The sequence below is a fragment of the Arvicanthis niloticus genome, chromosome 1 (assembly GCF_011762505.2).
Source record: "Arvicanthis niloticus isolate mArvNil1 chromosome 1, mArvNil1.pat.X, whole genome shotgun sequence".
Lineage (NCBI taxonomy): Eukaryota > Metazoa > Chordata > Mammalia > Rodentia > Muridae > Arvicanthis > Arvicanthis niloticus.
This window is the reverse complement of record NC_047658.1, coordinates 146,028,732-146,050,984: the sequence shown is the minus strand read 5'-3', so window position 1 is coordinate 146,050,984 and position 22,253 is coordinate 146,028,732. Positions and strand designations below refer to the sequence as shown.

Sequence of the window (22,253 nt, the reverse complement as noted above, 5' to 3'; positions counted from 1 at the left end):
GGCCAGGACTCCCAAAGACAAGGATCCAGCCCACTCTGTAAGAAGCCTTCTGGCCAGCTTGAGTCCTACTAAAAACTTCTCCCCAGAGAGGGGCTGCACACAAGTATCACTAATCCTCTGAATGAAAATAGATATGTGTTGAGTAAAATTAAGAATTTGTTGATTCCATGAAGGAGAAAGTAAAATTCAACAAATTTCTATCGCTATTCTTAATAAAGCATAAAGAATCATTTAAATTAAAATTCTAGGAAACATTGGCTCTCTCAATCTCAAAGTTAGCTGCAGCTTTTCCAGTAGTCCTGTTGGTGGAAACTATGACCAGCCAGGTGGAGCTACTTATCCCCACTGACATCAGAACTGGGAGTTTCATCACAAAGCTCTAGTAGATCTCTGCCTGGGTGAAGCTTCATAGGGACAGGGCACATGCAATGCCCAGGAATCCAAACAGGACTTTCCGCATCTTTAGGAAAAACACAAACAGAACTTCTCGTCCTGACTAACACAGGGTCAAGGCCTTTCCATATACCTGATGACAATTTTTTTCATTTCACTAAGCCCAGTGCCTTCTGGGCTCATTTCTAATGTCTGTCTGCAGCAGACAATGCGTTGTTATCCACTAATAAGGACTTTAAAATATATAAAGGATAATCTTGCATGAGGTGTGAGGTAAACTCCTCCTTTTTTTTTTTGCTTTTTCAAGGTAATTTTTAAAAATTAAATATACTCTTTCCACTATAGCTTGGCTGAGCCATCTCTTTAGCCCTGAGTTACTAGTTAAACCAACTTTCTATTACCAAAGTTGTGAATATTTAGTCATACCCAATAACTTATAGGCCAATAATCTATAACCAAAACAAGCAGAACATATTTATACTTTTAAAACCAGACAAAAACAAAAATGAAGTAGGTATGCATCTTATATATTTAGACAAAACAAAATTTTCTTACGTTTTCTAGCTGTAATTTTGAAAGAAAAGCACATTGTCACTTGTTGAACCCAATAAACACTTTTTTGAACATACAAAAAGAACAGCAATCATTCAACCAATGACACAAAACCAGACAATTAACACACATGGACAGACTGGCTTCCTGAGTACTGAAAATGGACAGGGAAAGCAAAACTAAGGATTTATCCAGTAGTAGCCAGAGAGAAAGCAGGACATTTCATGATTTTCTCCTGCTCCTAGGAGGGCTCTGAAATAGCCTTTTCCTTCTCTTTTGCCAACACGGCATGAGAGAGGACAACTGCTTTTCTGAAACAGTTTCTCTCTCTCTCTCTCTCTCTCTCTCTCTCTCTCTCTCTCTCTCTCTCTCTCTTTCTCTCTCATTTTCTTTTTTATTTTCTTTTCTATTTTCTTTTTTCTTTTATATTTTATTTACATTTCAGATGCCATCCCCTTTCATTTCCCCTCCCTAGAAAACCCTTATCCCATGTCCCCTTTTCCTTTTTGCTTTTATATAATTTTAAATTTTAAATTTTAAATTTTGAACAAAATGTTAGTCAAAGGCTTTATATGTTTGGTAATGTGTTGGGGACCACACTAGCCCCAAGTTGGGGCGGCCAAAATAAATGTTGCAGCCCAGGCAAAATGTTGAGGCTCGGGCCGACCCACGTTTGGGCAGCCACTGTATCCCGGCCCAAGCTGCTGCTCTGGTCTGCAGGTCGGGTTTCAGCAAGAGCGAGGGTGAGGGCAGATTCTACCTAATGTCTGATGTGTATGAATCTCTCTCTCTGGTCTGATGTCTGGTTCTGTCTTCTATAGTCTCCCTAATGTCTGAATCCTACTGTCTGCCTCTGCATTTTATATGTCTTACTTCTAAGCCACGCCTCTAAGTTACACCTTTAATCATGCCCTTAGGTCTTGTCTCTAACTCTGATATCTATACTTCTAAATCACACACATTTAATCTCACACACCTTTAATCTCACGCACCTTTAATCTCAAGGTATCTAAACCAAGATTATCGGAGTGTTCTCAGCTGTTGTAGGCTATTGTAATTCAAGTCTCATGTCAGGGTATATGGCTCAAGATGGCTGCAAAGCTGATAGCCACTTTCTGCTAAAAGTCGGCCCCCAACAGTAATGCTTAATCAGAAGTCTAACCCAATACCCAACATAGATATATAAACTGTCTTTGACTGGTGGAGACACATGGACATCTGCCTCCATGCCCCCCCCCCCTCTTTCTCTCTCTCATCACCTAGCTTCTCCTCTCCTTCATCTTCTCCTCTCCTTACTCCATCTCTTCCTCTCTGTACTCTTTCCCCCTTAGCTCCTCCTACATATCACCCTTCCTGTTAAAATAACACTTTTCTCTCAAAATACAATTAGAGCATAATTATGCCAATTTGTACCAGTGAGGTACAAGATAATCCTAATACCCAGTCCATCATTTTGTTGACTAAACAGAACATCTGTCATCTCTCCTAACTAAAACACTTAGTTTTGAACCTGGCTTTTTTCTTGGCTTAGAATGTCAGCTGAAAACCTTCCACTCAGATCTTTTCTCTCAAATTAAATAGCCAGGATTGGCTATGAGACTATAGGTCTTCAACCCTGTCAGATATCTAGAATGACTGAGTTAACTAAAATTATGGGAAGCACAAAGCATAGCTTCTAAAAGTTAGCCAATTTATAGAGACCACTGAACACCTGGTAACAGATTTGAGATGGTTAGCCTGTGAGTTAAGGGACTGTAGCAAATTCATGGCTTGGAGTTTATTGTTACAGTGTTCTCTATGTTTTATTTAGAAATAGCTGAGAGGAGTTAACAGCAGTCCAGTTTATCTTACATGGATAGTTGGTTTTCAAAACATCAGAAGTTCACAGAATTGACGTTACAAACATTTCTATATTAATGTTCATTTTGATTAGAGACCTGTCTGCTCCTGACAGCTTCCTGTCTTGGATTCTAAGACAAAATTGAGCATCCTTGCAGTTACTCCAGTTGTACAGAGACAGCCACAAGGCAAGAATTGCTTCTTTCCATCTACAGACAAATTACTGTCCAGAAAAGGACACACTTGCAGAATAGTCGAATGATTATATCTGCCTAGACAGAGTAATCAGTCCTTAATAATTCTGCATCACTAAGGTTTGTCAGATGATTCTGGGCCAGAAGGCTGAAGATTTGATGCTCCAACGTTCTCTCTCTCATTTTCAAGGTCTAAATTTTTATCTCCTTCCTAGAAGGTGTCACGCAAAGCCAAAATACTCCTGAGTTACTGTCTTTTTTAGTACCTGGGAATTCGCTTTGGCTAGATTTTCTATTTTAACCCATGCTTCTTCTTGCTCTTTTATTTTTAGCTTCTCTTTGAGTTTCACTGCTTTGAACTGCTGGGTGCAGTCATCAAAGAGTTTCTGGTTCATCTCCATGAAGAGTTTCAGAGCACTGTATATTAAGCCATGAATTGTCTTGTTCCAGTGGGTCTTTGAGTTGTGGTATAAGGATGGAAACATGATGAGCAGAATCTTCACTGCATTGTCACTGATTAAACTCATTATGTACTCATTGTTCCAGTAATAGAGTGCCTGCTCTGCCACTTGGAAATGAGGGCTGGAAACACATTTGGCTAACTGTTGGAAAAGAGGCTCCATGATCTTCACAAATTCTGATGGTTCAATTACATCTAAATTTCTTCTAATACATTTAAGAACATTACTTCTTTTGGACTGTGAGTCTTTGGTCAGTATTCTAGAAGTGCCATTACCACTGGTTCAGTGGGGGTACTGTTCTTCTCTAAAAACTACATGACACAGTATGCCAGCTTGGGATTGTAGACACTCAAGGACCTCACTTTGTGGAAGAGCAGCAACACCTTCAACAAGAAAATCTTGTGTTCTTCCTTTAGTGGTAAGGCAAATCCATTAATTATACTTCTCAGGATCTCCAGTAACCCTGCTATGCCATTGTGGTGTTCTGTCTTACAGATAAACCTACAAAAGATATTATGGATCTCTTTCCTGATGTAAGCGCACAGGCCTAAGAACTTCACATATGTTCTGTGCGGGGTCATTTTTAGAAAATCTCATTCCCAAGGATCCTCACTGTCAAAGAATTCTAGAAGCTGCAATACAAACTTCTGATCAATATATTTCTTTACTATATTGGGCTGGAAATCTGGAGACTCTAAAAATATTAAGAAAAAAATCATTAATAAGCTGCAGATGAGGCCAGGCTGCTTCTAACATGGGTTCATCTTCTTTTTGAGTTGAATTCAGGTCCTGTAGGATTGGAGGAGGGTGGCAAGGTTTGAAACATGTTAACTGAAAACATGTGGACAGCCTCAAGGTAAATAAATGGGCTCTGTGATCACGTTCTGGTTGTGGGTGATATACTCCACCATCTCGCTTAGTGTAGCTCACTTTACTTCCTTCCACTTTAGGTCACTCAGTGGGTCAGAAGCAAATTCAAAGAGGATACAACACTAAAATAGCTTCTGGATAAAAAGCTGCTCTTGGCCTGTAGGAGGAACATCTTTTAAAAATAAACATTTTAAAATGTTTATTATTTAAACATCTTTTAAATAATAAAAACTGCAAAAACTCCCATAAAGATGTTCCTTTAACATCTGGCATTGAACTGTGAAGAGTTCTGCTGTTCATCTGTCTTCACAGGGACAATGATGGCTGAGGGACTGGTACTTTTATTTTAGTAGATGTCAAAACCTGGACAGCTACAAGGCTGTTTTTTCTGCTGGCTATTTCTGCTTCTGCTGTACCTTGTCCTTCTTTTGAAGGTTTTCCACTTTTCAGCAGTTTTGGTGATTCTTTCTCCTTCTTGTTTGTATTCTGCATGGCTTGTGTGGAACAAAGCTGCATGCAGCCCCTGCAGCCACCTACTGCCACTGCTGCTGCAGTAGCAGAAGTGACCCTGGCCTGGCTGTCATACCGCACCAGTCACCACTGCCACCGCCAGGAGACTGAATTGCTCACCCATTCTCATTTCCTCCTCCCAGGCTCTGTTTCCAATTTTTTGACCTTACATTTCTTCAAATTTTCCTTTAAATCAGCTCTTTTCTTTTCTAAAGTTTCTTCCTCATCCACAGACTTGGAGCTATTCTCTACCTTATGCAAAAATTTCTTAGCTGCATCATCTGGTGCCACTTCTTGTAGAGAGGAACTCCTAGTCCCCATGGTGTGCTAAAAAAAAAAAAATGATCAAAAGTCACATAGCACTAATGACTTTCAGTTTGAAAGTCACACACACAGCTTCTCCAATACATTCTACTCACTGTGTGGCCAGCTTCTTTCAGGAACGATCCCATCAGGTTCTCCTCGTTTTCCCTGTTATGAGAGAATGCAGAAACTTTTACTGAGCAAGTTCAATATATACACTATACTGGGGAAGGAAAAACACAAACAGGAACTCAATGGGGGAGGGGGCAACAGTTTGTCAAGTGGAAAGTCCCTGCCCAAGGCAACACACCTACAACAGAATGTCTTGTTCTTAGAAAAACTGCAGAATGTTACTTGACATCAGCACACAGAAAGTCTCAGCCAGGGCATGAAAGCCCTTAGGGTTCTTTAACTCTTTGCTTTAGTAAACATTATAACTCTCTGTGCTTCATTTACCTCTTTATACTTAAATAAGCACTAGGGAAATTTAAGTCTTTCTTACTGTTCTGTGCTTCATTAAGTACTAAAAACTTAACTTTTATTACTTATGTATTAATAAGTGCTAATATCTGACAATTAACATATACTGTTTAGCAGCAGGGAATTAAGTAAAAATAATTTATTGCTAGTGCTCCTATCTTTGTTTAGTTAGCCAGAGGACTCTCTATCTAATCTAGTTAACTATTTGTTAACCAAAGAGGGAAGAAAGGAAAAGAATTAACATGCTTTATACAGGCAAGTATTTACAGACACATATGAATTCAAACATTCGTACATTCACACTCTGGTAAGGCTTGACAATCTGTCAAAATCAACTCCACAGGTATTCATGCATGCTTACCTACATGCAATTATACCTACATACAAACATGTAGACAAACAGACATACACATTTGGATGGATGAATGGATGGATGGATGGATGGATGGATAGATGGATGGGTGGGTGATAGAGAGTTCCCCAAGCCAAACCATTCAATCAACAACTTTATTTCTTTTCTCTGTCTTTTTATACCTTCTTTCCTTTTTTCTCCTGAGCCTTGCCTACTGAAGCAAATTCATCATAGATTTTTAATCCATGGCAGACACATCTCAGGAAGATCACCTGCTAGTTTTTAGCTTCTCCAAATGATGGCTTCTGACATTTTCCCCCCTGGAGTTACATAGATAAAGCATGTAAATGTCCCTTTGAGCAGATCTGAAAGCAGACCCTAAGTGCTTGAAGATGACTGGAAGAAGAAACAAAAGCTGAACAATTAATCTTATATTATTACTGAATTTATATGAAAATTCCATAAAGAACTGTTTTTAACAAAATTTATGATTGAATTTGAAAAATAATGGGCCCACTCCTCTGCTGAGGAACTCTGTAGTCTGGAGTGACTAATGACACTGATATGGGAATGTTAAGTATCCATATCAAGGATGAGTTGTGAATCATTCCACATGCCACATAGATGTATACCTAGAACATTTCTGACCTGTTGTAGGTCCAGGTGCACCAGTATCCTCTTCTCCTACTATTTTAAGCAAGTTAAAACTCATTTACTTTATGAATTATAGGCTTCTCCAACTCTCTTTAAGCTGCTGCTCTTTCTAAAATTTCCTGGTAAGTAGTATTTGCTGTTACTAAGTGATATACAACAATTGACTCTGACCAATTCTACAACATTTATGTGAGCCTGAAAATAAGACTGGGGATTCTCAAACTTAAAAAGAATTCTGGTACAGTTGCCAGAATTATGTTAAACTTTTAAAAAAGATGAGTAATAATTATGTACAACTCCTGCTTACTTTTGTTTGACCTCTATATGCCACTCACATACACACATACACCCAACAAATAAATGAAAGTAACTTAAGATGATTTAAATGCTCTGAGAAGGTTGTGAGTTTTTATCCACTGAAAACTTGATAAATTCCTGCCCGCAAAAAGGCACTTTTCAAAATAGATAAATAAAACTGCAATATAAATAAAATAAAATAAAATAACATTTTCAGAACAGAATAGAGTCAGCATATTGACATACTTCCTACCCAATCACTGTCATAAATGATCACTGTATCTGCTGCAGTCAAACTAATACCTAACTCACCAGCTCCTGTCCAAAAAAAAAAAAAAAATTGAATCCATGCAGAAACTGTGTATTGAAAAGCAAAAGAAGAAACAAACAGAAACAGAAAAACATTTCAAACGGAAACTAACTTTAAGCATTCATGGAAGCCATTATGTTTTTAATTTAATTTAATTTTTTTATTTATTCATGTTACACACTGCTTACTGCTGTCTCTTTGTCACCCCCTCCCACAGTCTTTACCCAATCTTCCCTACCCTTCTTTTCTGAGAGACAGAGGTCCCCTGGGTATTTCCCCGACTCTGGCACTAGAAGTCTCTGTGAGCCTGGGTACTTTCTCACCCACTGAGGCCAGACAGGGCAGCCCAGCTAGAAGAGCATATCCTAACTACAAGCAACAGCTTTTGGCATAGCCCCCACTCCAGTTGTTCAGGAACCACATGAAGGTCAAGCTTCACATCTGCTACATATAAGTGGGGAGGCCTAGGTCCAGACCATTTATGTTCTTTGGTTGGTGGTTGAGACTCTAAGAATGCCAAGGGTTCAGGTGAGTTGACACTATTTATCTACCTGTGGAGTTCCTATTGCCTTCAGGGACTGCAATCCTTCCTCCTATTCTTCCATTAGAATAACCAAGCTTCATCCACTGTTTGGCTGTAGGTATCTGTATCTGTCTGAGTCAGCTGCTAGGTGGACCCTTTTAGAAGACAACTGACTCCTGTCTGCAATCATAATAGAGTATCATTAGTAGTATTAGGGATGAGTACTTGTTCATGGGATGGATCTCAACTTGAGCCTGTTATTCACTGGCCATCCCTTCAGTCTCCACTCCCTCCCCTGTGCCTACATTACTTGTAGACAGAATAAATTTTGGGTTGCAAGTTTCGTGGGTGCATTGGTGTCTCTCTTTCTACACTGGAATTACTATCTAGCTATAGGAGGTGGTCTCCTCAGGTTTCTTATCCCCAATCTAGTGAGTCACCACTAAGAATACCCCCATTGATTATAAGTTTTTTAAGTTGTTTTATTTATATTACCAATCCCTCCCCCCATTCTTGGTATCTATTCAAAAGTTCTTCACCACAATCCCCATCCTCTTTGTCTCAGAGAGGGGGATCCCCCACCAACTCCCAAACCCCCTCACCAACATATCCTCCACATACACCTTCCCTGGATAATCTGTACAAGATTAGGCATATCCTCTCCCACTGAAACCAGAAAAGGCAGTTCTATGTTACATATGTGCCAAGGGCCAAGGACCAGCTTACATGTGTATATTCTCAGTTGGTAGCTTCCTTTCTGGGAGCTCCCAGGGGTCCAGGTTAGTTGATACTCCTGGTCTTCCTATAAGGTTGCCATCCCCTTAAGCTCCTTCAATTCTTTCCCTAACCCTTCCATAGGAGTCCACAACCTCAGTCCAATAGTTGGCTGTAATATCTGTATCTGTCTCAGACAGCTGCTGGTAGGGCCTCTCAGAGAACAGCCATGCTAAGCTCCTGTATGCAAGTGCAACATGGCATCAGTAATAGTGTCAGGGTTTGGTGCCCACCCATGGTATGGATACCAAGGTAGACTGGCCAGTAGATGACCTTTTCTTCAATTCCTGCTCCATCTTTCTCCCTACATTTATTTTAGACAACTATTCTGGGTCAAAAATTTTGAAGGTAGGGTGGTGATGCCATCTCTCCACTAGGGGCTCAGTCTATCTACTGGAGGTTGTCTCTTAGTTTCCACCTCCCCAGTGTTGGGCATTAAGGATAAGGTCATCCCCACTGAGTCCTGGGAGACTCTCACATCCGAGGTCTTTTGGACTTTCTACATCCCCCCAACACACACACACAACACACAGCTGAATATTTCCATTCATTCTTTTGGCCATCTGGGCTTATCTCCTGTCTCCCCCAATATATTATCCTGACCCCCTAACCCTCCATTCTCCCACCAATATCTATATCTTCCTCTGTTTCCCATGATTATTTTTGCCCCCTTCTGAGTTGGACTGAAGCACCCTCACTCGAGAATTCCTCCTTGTTAAACTTTTAACAATCTGTGGGTTGTATCATGGTGTTTGTATATGCTTTGGCTAACAGCCACTTATCAATAAGTACATACCATGCATACCATTTTGGGTCTCAGTTGCCTCACACAGGATGATATATTCTAGTCCTATCTATTTGCCTCTAAGGTTCATAATTTCTTCATTTTCAATACCTAAATAGCATCCCAATATGTAAAGAAACCACATTTTCTGTATCCATTCTTCAGTTGAGGGACATCTGGGTTGATTCCAGCTTCTGGCTATTATAAATAAGGCTTCTATGGACATAGTTCTTGTGGTATAGTGAAGTATGTTTTGGGTATATGCCCGAGAGTGGTATAGTTGGATCTTCAGATAGAATTATTTCCAACTTTCTCAGGAACAGCCATATTGATTTCTAGAGTGGTTGTACCAGTTTGCAATCCCTCCAAGAATGGAAGAGTGTTCTTCTTTCTCCACATCCTTGACAGCCTGTGCTGTCACTTGGCCTTATTTTATTGAATGTTTTATGTGTTTACATTTCAAATGTTATCCCCTTTCCCAGTTTCCCCTCCGGAAACCCTCTAACCCATTCTCCCTCCCCCTGCTTCTATGAGGGTGCTCTCCCACCCAGCTAACCAATCCTACTTCACCATCCTGGTATTCCCCTACAATGGTGCATCGAGCCTTCACAGGATCAAGGGCCTCTCCTCCCACTGATGTCATACAATGCCATCCTCTGCTACATATGTGGCTGGAGCCATGTGTTCCTCCAGGTGTGCTCTTTGGTTGATGGCATAGTCTTTGGGAGCTCTGGGGTGTCTGTTTGACTGATATTGTTGTTCTTCCTATGGGGTTGCAAACTCCTACAGCTTCTTCAATCCTTTCCCTAACTCCTCTATTGGGGACCCTGGTGCTCAGTCCAATGCTGGGCTGTGAGCATCTGCCTCTGTATTTGTCAGGCTCTGGCAAAGCCTCTCAGGAGATAGCTATATCAGACTCCTGTCAGCAAGCACTTCTTGGCATCTGCAATAGTGTCTGGGTTTGGTTTCTGTGTATGGGATGGATCCCCAGGTGGTGCAGTCTCTGGATACCCTTTCCTCCAGTCTCTGCTCCACACTTTTTCTTGTATTTCCTTTAGACAGAAGCCATCTGGGTTAAAAATTTGGAGATAAGTGGATGGCCCCATCCTTCAATTGGGCCCTTGCCTAACCTCTGGATATGGTCTCTACAGGTCCTCCCTCCCCTTTGTTGGGCATTTCAGCTAATCTCACCCCTGTTGGGTCCTGGGAGCCTCTTGATTTTCTGGCATCTGGGACTTCCTGGTGGCTAATCCCAGGTCCCCATCTCCCACTTATTTACATCTCTGTTAAAATTCCTGATCCTTTGTATATCATCCCTGTCTGCTCCCATACCTTATCCTGACCCCCCGCCCCCCCCCCCCCCGCTTTTTCATCCCCCTCTTCTTTTCCACCCAAGTCCCTTTCATCTTCTACCTCATGTGAGTATTTTGTTCCCCATTCTAAGTCATTCTGATTGGCTCTCATTCTAAGGTGGACTCCCAGGTTTATTTTGATTTGCATTTCCTGATGACCTAGGATATTGAACATTTCTTTAAGTGCTTCTTGGTTATTTGAGATTCCCCTGTTGCGCATCCTTTGTTTACATATATAATATCTCATATAATATCTCATATATTGACACATATATGAGATATTAACTCAATGTCAGATACAGGGTAAGTGAAGATCATTTCCAAATATGACAGATAGGAAGAAATATGTATTCATAGACAGACAAACATAGGAAAGGTAGAGAAAAAATATATATGTAGACAGATGCTAGATGCTAGATAGATAGATAGATAGATAGATAGATAGATAGATCAACAGATGAGAGTCCATTTGAAATAACATTTGGTTCATGCTGTCTTAGAACTGAGAATCCAATTGTAAAGGCCTTAATATACAGAAGTAAAGTATGTACCCTATCTTTTCTAGAACAAAATACACAATTGCACTTAAATGCTTAAAAAGCATTTAAGTTCAATTTTACAGAGAGCCACATTAAGTGCCACAACTATCAATATATAGATCACATAGAATATGTGGATGTATGACTTTCTCCTAACATTTGTGAGGACATATCTCTGCAGTAAGCTCCACAGTAGAAACTTAGAATAACAGACACAGTGACTTCTTTTAGACTGAGTCATGAAGGGGTAATGAGTGATGTCAGTGTTTATTTGGTAATCTTTAACACAGTGGAAAGGAAATGGAGCATCTAGAAATAATAGAAATGTGAATTCCAGGAACCATTATTCTCGTTGGAAAAGAACAGTGGCACCCAGAGCATGTGACTAGCAATAGGAAAGCAAAATGCATGCTCAGTTCTAATCTGTGAACATCAAGTCAATCACAAATTTAAAATTTTACATTTTGTTGACAGCAACAATAAAGTAAGATTTGCCCTGCATTTTGCCTTTTATTCTCCCCTGTAATTGGTCTTCTACAGAATGAAGCTGCTCATAGTTATTGTTTATGTGTGCAAAATTTACAGTGACTCTAATGTCACTTAGACAAAAACCTTTAATACCACCTTTCTCTTCACATTCAGTTTTACATGTATAAATGTGGGTGTATGGATGAGTATGGATAATCAGGTGCAAGTGTGTAAAAGAATGAATGTGCATGTATACTCACACATGTGTAAGTAAGAGGTGAAATTTGGGTATTGTTTATTAGGAGCTTGCAAGCTTGTTTTATAAGAGAGGATGTCTATCTGCAACACTAATTTAGCCTGTCAGGATGCTGAGCAAGCAACAGGTCTCTCTGCTCTCCAATGTTGGTTTAACAAGCACACAAAACCATGCTTGGTCTCTCTCTCTCTCTCTCTCTCTCTCTCTCTATATATATATATATATATATATATATATATATATATATATATATATATATATATATGCTAGAGATTATCTAGGTCTTCATATTTGGACTAAAGCACTTTAGCAAACAATATGCATCCTTAGCATTTTCTCTTGCATTCTCTATGCTTCTTTTGATGTGGTCCAAAATGATGTGTTAGCATACTAGTTTCTTACCTAAATTGTAAGCAAGTCTGAGACAGATAGACAAATCAAATATAATTGTTATTGAAAATTTGCAAAAGAAAAAATGATGAGGAATTTTCTTCTGCTAATTATGATTTTACAGTGAAGCCTTATTTTACCTCAGGAATGGATACACATAAGCACAAGGGATCAGACAACTGTTATATAAAAGAGAAAATACAAGTGCATTTGTGCTATAACTCCAGAAACTGCATGTGTTTGCTGGGTCTTGAGAGAAGCAGGTTCTGTGAGCCAGGAGGGAGGATGTATTATCCATGATAGAGAGGGAGATGGATTAAAACCTGAAGGAGATTGCATAAGACAACACAGCAGTGGCCAGAAAGTCTGATCTCTTTAGAGAGGAATGAAGCAGAGCTGGTAAGGGGGTGGTAGAGAGGCAAGTCCATTCACCACTGGGGTCGTATCAATGTCTTTTGGGTGAACCAGAGATTTCAATTTAAAGTTCTGTAAAATGGTTGTCAGGAATAGAAACAGCTCCATACGGGCCAGGCCCTCTCCAGCACAAATCCGCTTTCCTAGAAAACAAAGTCAAAGAAGATTACTGTCTCTTATTCATAAATGTGTGAAGCACTGTATTTTTAAATGACACAAGACTTGATGATTGAATGATAAGTTGTTATATAGGTGGTTAGATGGATGGCTAACTGAAAGGAGAACTAGAAAGACAAAGATAGAACAAATCTGTTTTCCAGCTAACATATAATCTTAATAATTACATTATTCAAAAATACTTTTTATCAAGTTGTGGTTGTTCACATTCATAATCAAACTGCCTGGTAGATATAGAAAAATGGATTCTGTGTTAACTATCAAAATCAAACTCAAGGAAAGAAGCTGCATATCCAAAGGCAGTCCACACACTGCAAGTTTAGACTCAAAATACATTTATTCTGAGCCTAAATGGAGAAGAACAGGGTTCCCAGTGATCACTGCAGGATGTCCTGCCACAAATATAATGTCTCCATCATCTCATAATGATCTTGAAGTTTCTGGCATCCAAACCGCATAGAAATGTCCTCATCTAAAGGTTCTTTATTGATATGTAGATCCTTCTTATAATTCTCCATTATCCATGTTCTGAAGCAATAAGGAAGTCAATTATTAGAACGGTGATATATTTGGCATTTGTAAAAACTAAGGTTTGACCAAGAAATTTGCTTAACATCTTCTCAATAACCAGAGAGTTGGGAGACTTTCTCATTGCTGTGTCCAGCAGAAGTTTAATAAGTGATGTTCATTCATCTGTTTACCACGTGTACTTAAGGCTCTATGATAATTTTCTATATTTTTTGAGACTTGTAATTGCCTAACTGAACTTGGAGGTGAGTGACACAGCAAAAGAAGCATGGATTTAAATTCTGATGGCTTAATTTCTGTAGTGATGCACTAAAGTGTAAATGAAGTTTGCTTTCTTAGATGGGTACTGAGACATGGATAAGCATGCTGCTGGTTGTGCACAAGTTGAAAATCTTCCAGCAACTGGAAGCCACTGTGTAAGTCTCCACAGATTTTCATATTACTGGAGTCCTGGGAATAAGTTTGTATTACCTGTTGAGAAAGGCATGAAGTAGTCACTTTTCTTGAAGTTTCCATTCCCATCTAGAAAGTGGCCAGGGTCAAACATCTCTGGGTTGGGGAACTCCTTACTGTCATGCAGCACTGATGACAGTGATGTTATTACTGTTGTTCCCTGGAATAACACACAAAGAGACATCAGTTACAAAGAAATCATAGAGCTAAAGTATTACAGGAAAATAACTTAAATCACACCTTCTGTTCTATAGAAGGAGTAAACTACAAAGAACAGCAGTGATATTTTAATGCACAAAATAGGGAGGTGATAGGAAGGAGTCTGAGGCCAGTCATATTGATGTGCCTTCTAGTGACATTTCACATGAGTACTAGAACTAAAATGTCTAAAGTGTCTAAAGTGTCTCTTCTCCAATTCCTACAGATTGGACTCATACTTCTCTTAACACTGGCTATTCTAGCTCATCACATCTGACTCCATACACCTCAGATAAATCAGAGTCTAACAGTAATAATTTGAAAGTTCTAAATGGAATAGATTATTCATTAAGCACATTAGGGAGTATATGGAAAGACAAATACTACATTTTCCCCACATGTACACAATCTATTTATTCATCCACCTATCTCTGTATTTATAGGAATGTAAATGTGGGGCTATGTGCCAGAGTAGAGGTCTGCTATTATATATGTAATTTAAAAATCTATATGAATGCACAGACAAAAATACACAGAAATACATATATGTATATGTGACTGAAAAGCAGGATGAGGATTATTTGGGAAAATGAAAGAAAGGAATATTAAGAGTAGGAGAAGAAAAAAATAAAATAAAACAAATAAGACAAAGTAATAGATGTGATAGTCATAACCTGATAGAATCTAAATCATAAAGCCTCTGAAGGGACACAAATTTTGGGAAGGTGGTTCTGACAAGTTCTCTTCAACTAAAACACGAATTAACTTCATATCATCACAAACTGTCTAGTAATGTTTTTCTCAAAGGTTTGACAAGCCTGTCATATGCATTAAAATTAAGCTTTACTAAATATGTTTAAAATGTAAAAACTAAAATGAATATTATTAACATATGTAAATTATGTGAAAATGAAGTTCTAGTAACAATAGACATGGAATGTATTATATTCATTTGTTTACACACTATCTGTTACTCCTTCTCTACTACTCATGCCAAAGCTTCTGAAGGGAAAGCACGATCCTCATGAGCAAGAAAGCCTGAAATTTTCCATGCTTGTTATGGCAAAGATAACTGGTTCCTTTTTATTCTATGTTCTACTAAGATGAGTGGCTCGAGTTTGATCACAGAAAATACCTCATTTTTTTCAGCTGTGAAGTCATGCTTATTTCTAAACCATGTAGTTTTGTAAAGGAAAATAATGGAATATTCTACTCAACTAGAGTCCAAAGAGACCAATCATATCATGAGCCAGCAGCAGTATGAAGTAAGTTTAGCTGATGAAACACTAGTCTCAAGCTAGGCTATAAACTCAAGAAATCTATCAGGAGATAAGTCATTTCTATGTTGTTCTTCATTCTATTTACCATTTAGATGAATCTAAAGACATAAACATAAACAGTTTTTTTTAATATTGGCAATAGATCTCAACTATAAGAAGTGAAAATAATATCTCATGAATATTATTTGGCTAAAAAGAGCAAACTAGTATAACACTTATAACAAGCCTATCATTACACAGCAAGACCCATTGCCACCTGACAAAGTTAGTTCCATCATCTCCACATGATGTTAGTAACTGAAACTCTACCAGAATCTTTTTGCCCCAACTTCTGAAAAATATGAGATTGCCCAGGAGATAGCATTGAACTCCTTCTGTATAAAGTTATCATTATAAAAATTTGGCATTTTTCATCAGTGCTACTACATATTCAATCAAAAGTTTTTCAATGCCTTGAAAGTAACGCTAAGTACCCACAAAAATTAAATAAGTAAAAACAGAATCATGTTAGGGAACATATTCAACTTAGTTATAAGCAGACAGCTCAGTTTTAGAATCAAAATTCTAATAAGTTAAAGGAAAAAATAGTATGGACAGAAATTTCTTAACATAGAAGCCATAGACAATGTGTGGCAGAAAATATCCAACGTATATACATGTTTCTAACATATGCAGTCAGTGCTAAAAAAGTAAAAAATACATAGAACATTCAAAATGGTGCAGAGTACAATTTTGAAGACAATGTACAGATTTTGAATAAATATATTATCTCAAAGTAAAGATATGTATTTCTGGTTATACTCATACATAATTAATTCCAGAATAAAGTGTTTCCTATACCCTTAAATAAATTAGAAAAAAGTGTTCATCTGATCAACATGACTGTGTATCATAAAACATCAAACTGAATAGGGAGAGGTTAAAATTTGTTCCTTCACCCTAATGAGAAATGAAATGAGCCAGGCCCATTAGAACCAGGTCTGTTCATCACTATCAGCAATTCATTGCAGTGAAGAGAAACTAGGATACAAAAAGTACATAGAAAAATATTGGCTCACATAACACCTTCAAATTATATATATATGTATACATGTGTGTGTCTGTGTATGTGCATGTGTATGCATATATGATGTATATATGTATGTGTATATGTATATGATGTATATGTATGTCTGTATGTGTATATGAGATATATATCATTAGAAGCAATAAATTTACATTGAAATAAATATACAATCAACAGAATGATTAAAAAATTGTTCCATTAAGCAGATAGAAAGAATGTCAGAGGCACTAGAAAAATAATAACAGAAAGATATTCACCAAACAGACTCCCACCCCAAAGCTCCCAGGGACTAAACTACCAACAAAAGAGCACACATGGAGTGATCCATGGCTCCAGCTGCATATATAGCAGAGGATGGCCTTGTCTCACATCAATGAGAGGAGAAGTCCTTGATCCTGTGAAGGCTCGATGCCTCAGTGTAAAGGAATGCCACAGAGGTGAGGTGGAAGTGGGCGTGTAGGGGAGCACTTTCATAGAAGTGGAGGGGCGGGGGAGAACGGGATAGGTGGTTTCCAGAGGGGAAACCAGAAAAGGGAAAAACATTTGAAATATAAATGAATAATATATCCAATTAAAAAAAAAGAAGAGGAAGAAGAAAAATATAAATTATGTAACAATGTTCATCTGTATATTTTTTAATTGTTTAATAATATGCAAAACTAATATTTTTGTTTGAATAAATTTTTTTCTTAGTACATGAAAAATAAGGACTCAGATTTTAGTTAAGGGTTAATTTTCCCCCTACAATGGTAAAATAAAATTCTAACATATTTGGAAAATACTATAGTTTAAAAAGTAGAAAAGTGTGTATTTAACAGTTGAAACAAATTAATTGGGGGATTTCTTTATATATTGCTTTAAAGCTATTTAGTTAAAAGATTAATGTAGTATTTTAAGAGAATAGTAGAGAATTCACAGCAATCCCTCTAGAAGACAAACACTAGGACTGCATCTTGATGCTTCAAAGATTACTTGGCCCTCTGGAAATCCATGTTAAAGATGTAACATTGTTTTGGTTTTGTCATAAAAAAGAAAACTTTAAGAAAATATTTATGGGCTGCTTTATGAAAAAAATCATGGCATAGAGAAAATGAACAGCCTCAATAAATCAATGAATGATATCGATAAATTAAAGAATTCAGGATATAATTTTTTCAAAATTGGAGATTGTTTTCTCATAATAATAAAAATTTCAGCAAAGACTTTTGGAAAATTGACAAAATGTTGAAAAATTCACACAGAAATACCTAAGCTTTGCAAAACAGTATTTGAAAGGCTGACCAAAGTGGAAGTGTCAATACAAGACATATCTGTGCCTACAGTAGAGCTGCCCGCTGGGTCATGAAGGCAGGCATAGATCTATCAGAGGACTGGTACCACACTTTGAACCTGGGAGCATCAAAGAGGTTCATCAAAGAAAAAAGCTTACCTTGGGAATGATGTAGTTTCTGAATTTAATGTCACATGTAACTGCATGGGGCAGGTTGGTGGGGATGAGGTCAATGTATCTCTGGACCTCATGAATCATGGCATCTGTATAGGGCATGTGGCTCCTGTCCTGCATGCAGGGGCTGCGGTGTCTGCCAATCACACTATCAATCTCTTCCTGGACTTTAGCTGATTGGAGAAATGGGGAAAAAATGACATGTTTGTCATAATGTCAGGCCATACATAGCTCAATATATGTATTCCAAAAGAATTGTAAATGTGAACTTTATGTTCACACATAAAAGGTTATATACATACATTTATACAGAAATAATATGTTCTGGATTAAATCCTGCTATATAAATATGATAGATCAGTATACACTCATTATTTTGTAGCCATAACAGCAAATACAATATAAGTAATTTAAAATAAAACAGTATAATTAGTCAACATATTTTAATCCTTGGTTAAGGTCATTAGTGTTGGCCTTTAAACTCAAAACCAATTCCATTTGCCCTGTTCTCAAAGACCTAGCAATTTCTACATAGGCACCTGCAATCTCCAAGTGCCCCAGGTGTGTGTTGTGTGTTTCAGATAAAAGAACTACTCAGACACTCCAGATCAGATCTCTCTCTCTCTCTCTCTCTCTCTCTCTCTCTCTCTCTCTCTCTCTCTCTCTGTGTGTGTGTGTGTGTGTGTGTGTGCTGTGTGCATGTGCGTGTGTGTGTGCATGTGTGTGTGTCTTTGTCTCTCTGCCTCTCTCTGGCTTTCTCTGTCTTGCCTCTATGTCTCTATCTCTCAGTCTCTGTCTTGACAAACACCAGCCTTGACACCAGAGGGTAAACTCAGAGGGGCAGCCAATGAGGGATCAGTGTTGGCAGCAACTGATGTATGTGGATCCAGATATCTACAGTGTCTGTAGCAACTAGGGAAATCAAACACTCACACACAGAGAGAACACTTGAATCAAGGACAAGCTTCAGCAACTTATATCTTCTATTAACTTTTTTATACCCTAGACACAAATTATTTTTTGTTAGGAAAAATTAACTCATAGCCACAAGTTACAAATGTTCCAGAGACACTCACTATACAAATATTCTTCAAAAACAGATCAAAATCATTACAAAAAGTAAATTACAAGATATTAAGTACATATTTATAATATGAAACTTATATTTAATAAACAATTCTCATTTATATATTTTTTAAAAAGCTCAAAGTTATCTAAAAGAAGTAGATTTTAGTCACTGATTTACGAAGTTTAAGAAGCCAAGTCTGTGACAGCAATTTTTTTGTATGTTAGGTTGACAACAACTTATAGTGATTGGCAAGCATACTCCCTCTATACTTCCTCTTCTCTGCTCAGTCTCTCTCTCTCTCTCTCTCTCTCTCTCTAGCTCTGGCTCTGCTGCATCTCACATTGCTATTTTCCTCGACTTGTTATTGGAGACCAGTGAACCCACTAAAGAGCTGTTCCCAATACATCTATTTTTCTACCTTTACTTCACCCTGAATTGGCTTATTTCATCCTCAGAGAAAACCTATTAATTACAAATCAGATACTAAGTTTGTATTCAAATACAATACTCTATTATGATCACATTCTGATAGATGTGTATCTATTAAGATGCATGTGCAGAATTTGAAAGATTCTTTGTATTCCCCCAACCCAGTAATTATCATGTTCAACCTTTTTAAGCTGCTTTTAAAATGGATCTATATTTGTAAAATAACTGCTTCTTATATGCCCACATATGTACAAAATTTATAATTTTCAGATATGAAAAATAAAAGTTGCAGTTAAATATGTAAACATCTATATAAACACCTGATCTATATAAACACATGAGAAGGAAATCATGCTAAACATACATGCACGTACACACACACACACACATTTCCTTTTTTTCACTTCATAAATAGTAGCATATTGGAACCTCATGAAACTGAAAAGCTTCTGAATGGCAAAAGACACCAACACAATGACAAAATAACAAACTCTAGAATGGGAAAAGATCTTTACCAACAACACATCCCAAAATAGCTATATAGTTGAAAAAGAGATATCAAGAACAAATTTTCCAAGTAATAAATGGGGTACAGATCAAAGCAAAGAATTCTCAAAGGAAGAAACTTAAATGGCTGAAAAGCACTTAAAGAAAATTTCAAAATTCATATTCATCAGGGAAATTCAAATAAAAATTACATTGAGATTTCATCTTACACATAAAAGAATTGTGAAGATCAATAAAGAAAAAATGACACCTCATTCTGCTGAAGGTTGGATCAAGGGAAACACTTATTAATTGCTAGTGGGAATGCAAACCTGTTCATCCACAATGGATATCAGTGTGACAGTACTTTAAGAAGGTAAGAGAGGTGAGAAACTATCTATATTAAAATCCAGCTCTACTAATCTTGGGCATACATATGATGGTTGCATCACCCTACAGAGACACACATTCACTAACATGTTCATTACTGCTTTATTTATATTAGCCAAAATTTAGAAACAAAGTAGAATTCCCTAAACTGAGTATTATAGGAGGAGTTAAGGTGGGAGGAGTAAGGAAAGAAAGAGGAGGAGGAAGGAGAGGAAGAGGAGAAGGAAGGGGAGGAACTAGAAGACAGGAGAGGAGATGAGAGAGGGGAACTTGTGGGCAGATGTTAATATGTTTCCCGCAGTCAAAGGTAGTTGGTATATCTAGGTTGGGGATTGGGTTACACCTCAGATTGAGTGGGCATCTTGTTATTGATCATTACCAAATATATAAGCCTTTGGATAATCTAGCATTTAGAGTCTCATTTGAACCAATTCAGTGTGGTTGGTGGGATGGTCTGGGCAATGCCCAGCATTGTGGAGACAGCATGGAAGATTGGCAGAGCTATCAGCTGAAATACGCTGGTGGCCTCTGGCCACAGAACATGGTGGCTGAGCTAGGCAGACTTGCTGCAGATAAGATAGTCGGCTAGAACAGTGGCCATTTTTAAATAATTATTTCAACAAAGTGGCACCCAACATGATGCACGAATTCACTAGAAATTTCAGTCTATTCACCTGAGAGTAAAAGTTGTATTTTTTTTTTTTAAAGAAAGTGAGTGAGTGATTGGCACTGAGAGGAGTCACAGGACTCCAGCATGGGAACTGTGAATAAAAAGACTGCTGGCGGGCAGGTACTATACTGAAAGAAATTGTAGGCTTCTTTAAGCCAAGAGAGCTAAATAAGCCTCCGTGGTGGAACAGTTACTGATTTAAGTATAAAGTTAAAATATAGGGATTATTTGCTTTTAGGAACGATTTATAAACAGATTTTTCAGAATCACGTGGGGATTATCACCCATGGTTTAGAACTTAAATAGAGAAAATTGTCACTGGCTCTAGAGTGGAGACTACAGTGTATAAGTAAAAACTGCTCTGGAGTACAGAGCCAAATACATGGATGGTTCAAATAAAAACTGTTCTAAGCAGAGGGCTGAACATAAAGATAGTGTAAATCAGGTGTATTCAGATGATATAAAGTTATATTGGCTCACAGGAAACTCGGGCTCTCTCTAACGTGGGCCCCACAAGAATTCTGGGTTCATTTCCTGCTTGACAAAATAGGGAAAGCCTAAGAATAGGCACATACAGTACTTTAGTTAAGATAGGGAAAATTGTCTCTGGCTCTAGAGTAAAGAGTATAGTGCACAAGTGGAAGCTGCTCTGGAGTACAGAACCAAACAGATAGATGGCAGAAATAAAAAAATGTTCTAGGCAGAGGGCTGAACAGAAATATAGTGTGAATCAGGTGTATTCAGATGATATAAAGTTATATTGCCTCACAGGACACTCGGGTTCTGTCTAAAATGGGCCCATGAGAATTCTGGGTTCATTTCCTGCTTGGGAAAACAAGAAAGGAAGATGGGAATGATTTTCAGTTTTGTGATTGTAATTTTCCTCTGGGAAAGAGGTCAAGATAAGGGTTTTTCTGGTTACTGGCATAAGGATATTCTATTTGGGGAAAAAGGTTTTGGCTGTGTTTTTTCAAAAGAGATGATTAAGGTATTTCTACCTCCCAGAATTATATAGATTAGACATGACAGAAGCAGGCCACCAGAATACTAGATTCCAGAATTCAAACAAAAAATTATCTTGATACTAAGATTTGTTTTGAGAATTGTATATCGCAGAATACACAGCCTTGGTGTATCTATTCATCAAGCAAGCTGAGCAGACCTGCTTGAACCTCTGATGTCCTAGAAATGTCCAGCTAGATGCAATGAAGACACAGACATCAGAGGCTTATCAATTTACTCTTTCCTCATCCCTCTTCTAATATCTCAATGCCTGTAATCAGCTTGAAGAACTTAATCAAGAGTTGGTTCCCCTATTCCCTGGGCTTGGAGACTGAGGTGATTAATA

At 37.9% G+C, this 22,253-nt stretch overlaps 1 protein-coding gene and 1 pseudogene across 4 annotated transcripts in view; both read right to left on the bottom strand.

Moving 5' to 3' along the window:
* Positions 1–588: 588 nt before the first annotated feature.
* Positions 589–7,045, bottom strand: LOC143436273 (serine/threonine-protein phosphatase 2A 56 kDa regulatory subunit gamma isoform pseudogene; annotated as a pseudogene). Its single transcript, XR_013106410.1, has 2 exons — positions 5,239–7,045; positions 589–5,146 (listed from the first exon to the last, which is right to left on the bottom strand). The product of XR_013106410.1 is annotated as a serine/threonine-protein phosphatase 2A 56 kDa regulatory subunit gamma isoform pseudogene (transcript).
* A 4,390-nt stretch (positions 7,046–11,435) lies between these two features.
* LOC117710944 (cytochrome P450 2C29) overlaps positions 11,436–22,253 on the bottom strand; it is a 44,469-nt gene continuing 33,651 nt past the window's right edge. For 2 of the 3 annotated variants that reach the window (XM_076920369.1, XM_034506283.2), the window contains 3 exons: positions 17,847–18,034; positions 13,892–14,033; positions 11,436–12,858 (listed from right to left, as the gene is read on the bottom strand). In XM_076920369.1, coding sequence (XP_076776484.1) covers positions 12,677–12,858; positions 13,892–14,033; positions 17,847–18,034 — 512 coding nt within the window. In that variant the 3' untranslated portion in view covers positions 11,436–12,676. Of the gene's footprint in view, positions 13,421–13,891; positions 14,034–17,846; positions 18,035–22,253 lie in introns of all 3 variants that reach the window. The other variant, XM_076920384.1, reaches the window with a different exon arrangement.